Raw genomic sequence first — 11,115 nt, forward strand, 5'->3', positions numbered from 1 at the left:
CTCTCGCTGTCTGTCTCTCTCTCTCGCTGTCTGTCTCTCTCTCTCGCGCTGTCTGTCTGTCTCTCTCGCTGTCTGTCTCTCTCGCGCTGTCTGTCTGTCTCTCTCTCTCGCTGTCTGTCTCTCGCCCTCTCTCACTCGCTGTCTGTCTCTCTCTCTCTCTCTCTTGCTGTCTGTCTCTCTCTCTCTGTCTTTCGCTTGCTCTGTCTCTCTCGTGCTCTCCCACTCGCATTCTCCCACTGTCTCTCTTTGTCTCTTTTGCCTCCACAGGTCAAAGGCTGAAGTGGAGCACGATACCCTCGTAGATGGGAATCTGGTTACTGAAGCTAACCTCATAGTTTTGGACACACTTGAAATTATTGTTCAGGTAAAGAAACAGCTTGTCTGGCTTGTTGGCTTTTGGGAGTAGTTTCAGAATGGTTAGTTCCTGGCAGTGCCAAGGTAAGAATCTGAGAGCCTTGACTTACATGAGAGTAAAGGACAAGTGTCGTTCTGTAATGTCGATGGATGATTGGTATTGAAGCTGCTTGTTTTTAAATAAAATGGGTTGGAGGATCTGCTGTGAGTGGTTGTCATGAGTTGGAGAACAGAGAAGCTTCACATTTAGGATAGAATGGGTTTAGTGAATCTGCTCTGTATAGGTTTGGGTCATCAGAGGGCCCATGATATGTAAAGGACGAAAGAATGAATTATGAATATTTAGTTAAGAATGAAGTAAATGATTCAAACGAGGAACAAGAGTAAGCCTTTCGTTCCTCCAAGCCTGCTCCATCAATCAAAAAGTTCATGGCTGATCAGATTTTAACCTCAACTTTACATTTCTGCATACCCCCAATAATCTTTCATCCCCTTGGTTATCAAGAATCTATCAGCTCGGCCATTTTAAGATTCTGCATCTACTGCCTTTTGAGGAAGGGAATTCCAAAGGCACACCCTCTGAGAGAAATTTTTTTCCTATATCTGTGTCTCAAATGTCCCCACCCCAATTTTAACCATAACCCCTAGTTGTAGATTGTCCCACATGAGGAAACTTCTTTTTCACACCCACTCATTCAAGTTCCCTCAGGATCTTGTATGTTTCAATTAAGTCACCTCTGATCCTTCTAAACTGCAGAGGATATAGGCCTCGTCTGTTAGCCTTTCCTCATAAGGCAATCCACCCATTCTAGGACTAGTAAACCTCTCTGAACTCCTCCCAACACATTAACATCTTTCCATGAATACAATGATCAGTACTATGCATGGAATTCCAGATGCAGTCGCATCAGTGCCCTGTATAACTGAAGCATAACCTCCTTACTGTTGCATTCAGTTCCCTTTGCAATAAAACATAACATTCTATTAGTTCAGAGATAGTAGGAACTGCCGATGCTGGAGAATCTGAGATAACAAGGTGTAGAGCTGGATGAACACAGCAGGCCAAGCAGCATTTTCAGCAGGAATGCTGATGTTTCAGGTCTGGACTCTTCTTCAGAAATGCTAAATTCTGAAGAAGGGTCCATTCCCAAAACGTTAGCTTTCCTGCTCCTCTGATGCTGCTTGGCCTGTTGTGTTCATCCAGCTCTACACCTTGTTATCTCACATTCTGTTAATTGTCCTGTTTACTTGCTGTACTTGCATACCTACTTTCTGTGCGTCATTTACTATGACATCCAGATCTCTCTGCATCCTCTTGCCAAATAGATTAAATGCTTTTTTATTTTTTTCTGCTAAAATGGACGGTTTCCCGCTTCGTTACATATTACTCCATTTGTAAGATCTTTGCCCAATCGTTTAACCTATCTATATCCTTTGTGTATGCTCCTTATATGCTCTTCTCAACTCATTTTCCTACCTATCAGAAGCATTAAATATGTGTAGGTAATGCTGGGAAGAGTGAAATTAAGAGACAGGATTGGTGTAGATAATATACAAATCAATTGCATTATAAAAGTATCTCTCGTGATTGTATTGTTTTTGGTCACTCAGACAGTTATGGTATCGGAGTCGAAAGAGAGTGTATTAAGTGGAGTGCTGAAGGTCATTCTACACGCCATGGCCTCCAACCAGAGTGCTCTCTTCCTGCAACACTGCTTTGCCACACAGCGGGCATTGGTCTTTAAGGTAAGCATGACCAGCCTTTGGGAATTTTACAGATTATTTTTAGCTTAAAATTGCTTCTGCTCCCCAACATTACTTCTACCCTCAACGTCTGTATGGACTAGTTGAGTCCCAAGGCCAATGGATCTTCTGGTTTCACCCCACCTGTTGGCAAAGGCTGAGTTTAACCCTGTCTCAGTAAGCAGCCATTCCTATGTTAACACTCTGTGTAGCTGTGACTTGGTCCTCTGTCAGAAGGTGCTGGGCTGATCTCCACATTCTGTGATTGATTGCTGTCCTGCTTATCTTTCTGTAGTTTCCTGAAATGCTGTTTGAGGAGGACACTGAGCTTTGCGCTGATCTCTGTTTAAGGCTCCTGCGACACTGCAGCAGCAGTGTGGGCACCATCCGAGCACATGCCAGCGCCTCACTCTACCTTCTGATGAGGCAGAACTTTGAGATTGGCAATGTAAGTACATTTTGTGTCTTTTCTGTGTGGAACAGTGGAGAGTGAGCATTGATTATCAGGCCAGTAATCTGAATGATCCACTCGGGTAAAACATATCACATTTGTGCCTGGAGCCTGATTCATGTTAATTCTGACACTGAATGGAAGTTGCCTCTATCCGCATGTAAAGTAGATTCTGCTAGCTTCAGTCATGAATCTAAAGCAAAAAGCTGCCCTCATTTGCCATTAAGTTCTCACTTCAGAATACCATAGGTCAGAGATGATGTGTGAAATAGCAAAAATGCAGTATTGGCACAGCAAGGAGTGCATTTTTATAGTTGTGATTAGTTCACACAATTGGCATAGAATTGAGCTGTTATCTGTAACTTAGTGGGAGCAGTCGTGCTTGAGTCAGAAATTTATGGATTGTATTTGCAATCTTGAGAGCAAAAAATATCCGCACTTCAGTGCAGTACTGTATAATGGGAATGCCTCACTGTTGGAGGTGTTCTCTTTTGGATAGAATATAAAACTGACATCTCATCTGCCTTCTCAGGTGGGCATAAAAAAATCCTAATTCATCATTGGAAGAGGAGCAGGGAAGCTCTCTCAGTCAATTATTATTCCTCAACTAGCATCATTAAAACAGATAATCTAGTTAGCACTTCATTGATTCTGTGCAAACTATATTCTGTGTTTCCCTATGTTACAAGAGTGACCACACTTTGAAAATGCTCCATATTTTGAACAGCACTGTGTAACAGCAAGTTTGGTTATAATTTGAGGGAATGTAGCTCAAACTGGAATCAACACTGTCCTTAATGTGATGATGTTAAAACAGCGTGGGAAAATTTCTGCAGCGCTCTCCATCCTAACCTTAAGGTGGGATCTAAATGCAAGCTTTAATGTGCAGATCTGATCATCTGAAGAATGGTAATCTTGCAATAATACAGTCAGTAATTTGATTCGTTTGGAATCATTCTAACATACATATTAATCACATTTCTGAGAGAAAACTTTTCCTGAACAACCCAGTTACAGACTTCTGCTTGCTCACTGTGTATATTTGTCATTGTTCCAATCAGCGCAGGTTTCCAAAGTGGTACTTAACAGGCCTCTTCTAAATCTTTCCCCTCTCGCCATAAACCTATACCCTCTAGTTTTAGACTCCCCTACCCTGGGAAAAAGACCTGGTCTATTCACCCTATCCATGCCCTTCATGATTTTATAAAATTCTATAAGGTCACCCCTCAGCCTCTGATGTTCCAGAGAATATAGCCCCCAGCCTATTCAACCTCTCCCTATAGCTCAAACCCTCCAACCCTGGCAACATGCTTGTAAATTTTTTCTGAACACTTTCAAGTTTAACAACATCCTTCCTATCAGCAGGTAGATCAGAACTGAATGCAGTATTCCAAAAGTGGCCTATCCAATGTCCTGTACAGCCACAACTTGACCTCCCAACTCCTATACTCAATGCACTGACCAATAAAGACAAGCATACCAAACGCCTTTTTCACTACCCTGTCTACCCGTTATACATTAAGTAGCCAAGGTAATTCTCTGTGCTGCAGCGTTTATGCTCCATTCAAGCCTCTCCACGTGTCTTTCCTCATTTTAAGCTATCAGCATAACCCTCTATTCTCATCACCTTCATATGCTGGTTTAGGCACCCCTCAGATGCATCTATATATACGATTCATTTCAGTTGCTCCCTATGGAGAGTTGCAAGTTGTTTGCAGCTCTTTGGATAAAGACATTTCTTCTGCATTTCCTATTGGATTTCTTCATGACTGTACAAGTGGTGATCCCTTCTAGTTATGCTGTTCCCCACAAGAGAAAATATTTTCCGTGTCTCATCTATTTAAATCTTTGATAACTTTAAATAATTCTTACAGGTCATCCCTGAGCCTTTTTCCAAAAGGAGACACAGCCTTTTCATTCTTTTCTGATATGTATATCCACAATTTACATTTCTGATCTCATCCTTGTAAATCTTCTCTATGTCCTCTTCATCCTTTTTAAAATATGGTGATCCAAAACTGCACACAGTACTCTGTGTCGTCTAATCAAGATTTGGTACAGGTTCAGTATACCTTCCATTTTGTTCAGTAATGTCTCTAGAAATAAATCCTGTGCTTGGTTTGGATTTTTTTTAATGACTTTGCAAACCTTGTGCTGCAACTTATAATGACTGGTGTATTTATTCTCCTACCCCACCCTAGACTCTCTGCTTACAGGTAATGTGGCCTGCCTATTTTTTACACTAAAATATGCTACCTCATTTATTTAAGTTGAACTTGTTTCTCAATCATCTGCCTATTTTACAAGCTTATTAATAATCTTAATCAAATAGGTGCACTGAGTGAGGATAAATTGTGCATTGAGTAGGTGAAGTAACAGTGGTGTGCTCAGCAGTTGAGTCGCCAAATTAATAATGAATGGTAGATTGAGTGATCACTTTATGATTCTGTATTTTTTTTCAAATATAATTGTTCTGGTGAATTGATGAACTGATCACAAAGTTGGACGTGTTTAGACACAAATTAATTCCCATCACTCCAAGTCAGCCAGGGATTTAATTTGAATTGTGTACAATGAGTCTTCACTTAAAATTCTGGCTGTGTTCCTGATGATCATGACTTTTCAGTGATAGTCCATGAGATCCGGTTGTAAGACTGTAATTAGGTTCTAGAGGACATTCCTTATCAGCAAATGACAATATTAAAGCACTACACCCTCTAAGTTGTAACATTTTGCAATGCTGCATTCCCAGATAGTAAATGAAATTAAATTTAGAATGTGTTTAAAAGTATGAAATAAAATGTACCTTCATGTGTACAATACAGGTACCTCCCTCTGGTCGGTGATTTTCCTGCTCACTGATCCTCCTGGTCCTTCGTTAGTTTTTAAAAGTGCTCACTTACCTCTTCCTTCTCCTGAAATTGCAGTGTTAGTGAGGGCTTTACAGAAGAGCAGTGAGGTGCAAACAACTTTTAAAGTCATTTAAATACAGGATGAGGTGTGATGGCCTAGTGCTATTATTGATAGACTAGTAATCTGGAGATCTGGCTAATGTTCTGGGGACCTGGGTTCGAATCCTACCCATGGCAGATGGTGGAATTTGAATTCAAAAGAAATCTGGAATTAAGAGTTTAAAGATAACTATGAAACCATTGTCAATTGTCAGGAAAACCCCATCTGGTTCACGAATGCCGTTTAGGGAAGGAAACTGCTATCCTTACCTGGTCTGGCCCACAAATGACTCTGCACCCACAGTAATGGGGTTGACTCTCAACTGGCCTCTGGGCAATGAACGTGGCCAGTCAGTGGTGCCCACATCTTGCGAATGAATTTTTTTTAAAATATGGATTAAACAAGCCCCAGCACTTCGAACCATTTAGACTCTCACTTCCGTGGCATTGGAGCTGCAGCTTTGGATTGAACCTGGATTTTGAAAGGAAATGCAAATCCAAGCAGAGTAAGCGCTACATGGGTTATTTCAGGGACAGGGGGTCACAAATCTGAGACCAGGAGTGGGAGGGATGCCAGCTGGGTATGCAGGAGCCAGTGTTAAAATGAATCTCATACACAAAACGCAATTGCAGGCCATATTAACATTCCCACTTTGAAGCATAAAAACATAAGAAATATGCACAGAATTTGACCATTCAGCCCCTCAAACCTGCCCTGCCCTTCAATAAGATCATGGTAGACATGCCCTAGGCCTCAACTCTTCTTTTGTGCTGGCTCAGCATAGCCATCCATCTCTAAATATTTCCAGTGATCTAGACTTCGACTGGAGTGGAGTATTCCAGATATTCACTACCTTCTGGAAGAAGAAATTCCTTCACATCTGAGTTTTAATGTGTGTCTTTAGTTATTCTGTAACTATGTCCCTAGTTCAAGACTGCCCCTCCAGTGAAACATCTTCTCAACATCTACCTTGTTAAGTCTGCTCAGAATCTTGGATGTCTCAATAAGATATCCCTTCATTCTTCTAAACCCTACTGAATAAAAGCCTAATCTGTTTAGCTGTTCTTGATAAGCCAATCCCTTCAGCCCAGGGGTCAGCCTAGTGAATCTCTTTCGAACAGCCTCCAAACCCAGCGTATCCTTCTTAAAGAGATAGCAGGAACTGCCGATGCTGGAGAATCTGAGATAACAGGGTGTAGAGCTGGATGAACACAGCAGGCCAAGCAGCATCAGAGGAGCAGGAAAGCTGACGTTTCGGGTCGAGACCTTTCTTCAGAAATGGAGGAGGGGAAGGGGATTCTGAAATAAATAGGGAGAGAGGGGGATGCGGATAGAAGATGGATAAGGGAGAAGATAGGTGGAGAGGAGACAGACAGGTCAAAGAGGCGGTGTTGGAGCCAGTAAAGGTGAATGTAAGTGGGGAGTTAGGGAGGGGATAGGTTGGTCCAAGGAGGACGGACAGGTCAAGGAGGCGGGATGAGGTTAGTGGGTAGGAGATGGGGGTGGGGCATGAGGTGGGAGGAATGGTTAGGGAGGCGGGGACGAGCTGGGCTGGTTTTGGGATGCGGTCGGGGGAGGGGAGATTTTGAAGCTTGTGAAGTCCACATTTGATACCCTTGGGCTGCAGGGTTCCCAAGCGAAATATGAGTTGCTGTTCCTGCAGCTTTCAGGTGGCATCATTGTGGCAATGCAGGAGGCCCAGGATGGATATGTCGTCCAAGGGTTGGAAGGGGAGTTGAAATGGTTCGTGACTGGGAGGTGTAGTTGTTTGTTGCGAACCGAGCGTAGGTGTTCCACAAAGCAGTCCCCAAGCCTCCGCTTGGTTTCCCCGATGTAGAGGAGGCCACAATGGGAACAGCGGATACAGTATACCACATTAGCAGATGTGCAGGTGAACATCTGTTTGATGTGGAAGGTCTTCTTAGGGCCTGGGATGGGGGTGAGGGGGGGAGGTGTAGGGGCAGGTGTAGCACTTGCTCCGGTTGCAGGGAAAAGTGCCGGGGGTGGTGGGGCTAGAGGGGAGTGTGGAGCGGACAAGGGAGTCACGGAGAGAGTGGTCCCTCCAGAAAGCAGATAAGGGTGGGGAGGGAAAAATGTCTTTGGTAGCGGGGTCAGATTGCAGATGGCGGAAGTGTTGGAGGATGATGCGTTGGATTCGGAGGTTGGTGGGTTGGTACGTGAGGATGAGGGGGATTCTATTTTGGTTATTATTGAGGGTAGGGGGGTGTGAGGGATGAGTTGCGGGAAATGCATGAGACACGGTCGAGGGCATTTTCGACCACTGTGGAGGGGAAGTTGCAGTCCTTGAAAAATGAGGACATCTGGGATGTCTGGGAGTGGAATGCCTCATCTCGGGAGCAGATGCGGCGGAGGCGAAGGAGTTGGGAATAGGGGATGGCCTTTTTGCAGGAAGGTGGGTGAGACGAGGTGTATTCTAGGTAGCTGAGGGAGTCGGTAGGCTTGAAATGGATATCGGTTTTCAGGTGGATGCCAGAGATGGAGACAGAGAGGTCCAGGAAGGAGAGAGAGGTATCAGAGATGGTCCAGGTGAACTTAAGGTTGGGGTGGAAGGTGTTAGTGAAGTGGATGAACTGTTTGAGCTCCTCGTGGGAGCACGAGGCGGCACCGATACAGTCATTGATGTATCGGAGGAAGAGGTGGGGGATAGGGCCAGTGTAACTTTGGAAGAGGGATTGTTCCATGTATCCTACAAAGAGGCAGGCACATGCGGGTACCCATGGCCACTCCCTTTGTCTGTAGGAAGCGGGAGGAATTGAAAGAGAAGTTGTTGAGCGTGAGGACAAGTTCGGCTAAGCAGATGAGGGTGTCAGTGGAGGGGGACTGGTCGGGCCTGCGGGACAGGAAGAAGCGGAGGGCCTTTAGGCCATCTGCATGGGGAATGCAGGTGTAGAGGGACTGGACGTCCATGGTAAAGATGAGGTGTTGGGGACCAGGGAATTGGAAGTTTTGGAGGAGGTGGAGGGCGTGGGTGGTGTCACGGACGTAGGTAGGGAGTTCCTGGACCAAGGGGGAGAAAATGGAGTCAAGATAGGTGGAGATAAGTTCGGTGGGGCAGGAGTAGTATTCTTAAATACTGGGACCAAAACTGCACACAGTAAAGTAACATTAAACAAGGATGACTTTAACCCAGGACTTACTGCAGTCCTGTTGGCCTGGAAAGGAACCAGCAGCAGTACCCAGAAAGCAGCCACTTTCAACTCTGCAACTCAGTAGCCACATCACTGGTGGCTCATTGCTTCTATACTCTGTAATGGAGGCTACTTGTGGTGATAATTTAGAAGTTAAAGTGGCCTTTATTCTGCAATAGGAAGTATTGTACTTAACAGAGTAAGGGGAAAATTGTGGTGTTAACAGAAGAAGTTAACCCTGATAGTCACTCTTTGTGAATGAACATACACCTACTCTTGCACAATATTTATTGGGAGTTCATCTTGCATATAATACTTGAAATAACCTTAAGTCTAAGGAAAATAAATGAACAATTTTGTCTTTCTGCAGAACTTTGCCCGAGTGAAAATGCAAGTCACAATGTCCTTGTCATCGCTGGTGGGCACTTCCCAAAATTTCAATGAAGAATACCTTCGTCGCTCATTGAAGACCATTCTGACATACGCTGAGGAGGACCTGGAACTGCGAGAGACTACCTTTGCTGAGCAGGTAGAACATCTTTGAGCTATAAATAAATCAGAAAACGCTGTAAGTACCCAGCAGTTCAGGTAGCATCTGTGGAGAGAGAAAAATTGTGTTAACATTTCAGACACACGACTGGTCACTGGAACCTGTCCCCGAACCAAAGAGAGATGGAAAAATTCTTTCCAACGGAAGTCGGTAGCCAAATTACAAGGCTCATATCCATAAATCCACTGAATATACGGGTCACAAACTGATGATGACCATAGAACATTTAAATTATCTCCTCACAACATGCCCTACTATTTTGCCACAACTTAATCACTACTTCAATTTTGAATATCAATGAGTGCCAGGATGTCTGTGTCCCAGAAATGGGCTGAGCAAAATGATTTCCTTACCAAGTCATTGGAAGCCTGTCTGAGCTCCTGGCTATTACTTGGACATGAGAAGACACTGCCAGATGGACCTCTGGAATGAAATTTGAGGTTAATTATACATCACGACATATTTAATTGAAAATATACAAAGAGTCACTTGGTCCACAGAACTTGAATGTTGCTGAAAAGAGAAACATGGTACGGAAGTTTTTTTTTCTTTGTTTTACTCTCATTATGACAAATGTAAGGATGACAAATTTCAAACATTCTCAACAATTTTAGTTTGTTATAATTTGAAATTTGGCAGTCTTGTGTTTTTCCTGGTAAGCACAAGACAAAGGTCTTCAGCAGTATTTAATGTAATTGAATGAATTTTGAAAGTGATCAGTAGTTATTCTTATTTATCTTATTAGAGTACAGGAAGTTTTTTTTTAATGATTTTGATGTGATTTCCTGCCTACTTCCTTTCTGTTCAGGTACAAGACTTGGTGTTTAATCTGCACATGATTCTCACAGACACAGTGAAGATGAAGGAACACCAGGAGGATCCGGAAATGTTAATGGATCTGATGTACAGGTAAGGACATACTTCTGTTCTTTTACTAATTCTTTGTTTCTTTCTGCTTGCTCCAAGGTTGAGAGTATTGAAATGCAGCTTAAGTCCACCAGCTTTGGACTAACATCTGTGTCCTGATCTAATAGAATTGCCAAAGGTTACCAGACATCACCGGATTTGCGCCTGACCTGGTTGCAGAATATGGCAGGAAAGCACTCTGAGCGAGGTAACCACGCTGAAGCGGCACAGTGCCTGGTGCATTCTGCGGCACTGGTGGCAGAATACCTCAACATGTTGGAAGACTGCCGGTACCTGCCAGTGGGCTGTGTCAGCTTTCAGGTAAGAGGGCGAAGATTCAGTGTTGCAGGGTTAAACCAGCAAATGCTGGAAATTGTCAGCAGGTCAGGCAGCATCTGGGAAGGGAGTAACAGTTAACATTTCAGATAGATGGCATATCAGAATTTGTTGTCCAGCTCTGATGAAATTTTTTTTCATTAACGGGATGAAAGCATCGCTGGCTAGGCAGCATTTATTGCCCACAGTGCAGTTAGGAGTCAACCACATTGGAGACACATGTAGGCCAGACCAGGTAAACATGGCAGCTTCCTTCCCTAAAGTGCATTAGTGAACCAGATGGGTTTTTCCGACAGTTGACAATGAATTGACACAGTCATCGTTAGATTCTTAATTTCAGATATTTTTATTGAATTCAAATTCCACCATCTGCCATGGCGGGATTCGAAGCCGTGTCCCCAGAATGTTATGTGGGACTCTGGATTAACATTCCAGTTTTAATACCACTAGGCCATGACCTCCCCCTTGACATTAATCTACAAGATTTATTCTGTTCTTCATAGATACTGACTTTTGAACCTTTCCAGAATTTTCTACCTCATGCAGATTTCTAGCGTCTGTATATTTTGTTTTGTTTTGATGTGTTACAAGGAGCTGGGTTCCTGAGACTGGGTAAAGGGCAGATAAGAACAGCTCTCACCTAGTCAGTCAGGGACTAATAGAACAAAAACAAA

The 11,115-nt window shown here is 43.4% G+C and overlaps 1 protein-coding gene across 11 annotated transcripts in view; it reads left to right on the plus strand.

The window, feature by feature from the left end:
* LOC109928451 (dedicator of cytokinesis protein 7-like) overlaps positions 1-11,115 on the plus strand; it is a 151,758-nt gene that overhangs the window by 118,058 nt on the left and 22,585 nt on the right. For all 11 annotated transcript variants that reach the window (XM_048617946.1, XM_048617948.1, XM_048617949.1 and 8 more), the window contains 6 exons: positions 268-364; positions 1,966-2,100; positions 2,393-2,545; positions 9,020-9,178; positions 10,008-10,108; positions 10,234-10,426. In XM_048617946.1, coding sequence (XP_048473903.1) covers positions 268-364; positions 1,966-2,100; positions 2,393-2,545; positions 9,020-9,178; positions 10,008-10,108; positions 10,234-10,426 — 838 coding nt within the window. The remainder of the gene's footprint in view (positions 1-267; positions 365-1,965; positions 2,101-2,392; positions 2,546-9,019; positions 9,179-10,007; positions 10,109-10,233; positions 10,427-11,115) is intronic.

Source organism: Rhincodon typus, chromosome 38, assembly GCF_021869965.1.
Source record: "Rhincodon typus isolate 14 chromosome 38, sRhiTyp1.1, whole genome shotgun sequence".
Classification (NCBI taxonomy): Eukaryota; Metazoa; Chordata; class Chondrichthyes; order Orectolobiformes; family Rhincodontidae; genus Rhincodon; species Rhincodon typus.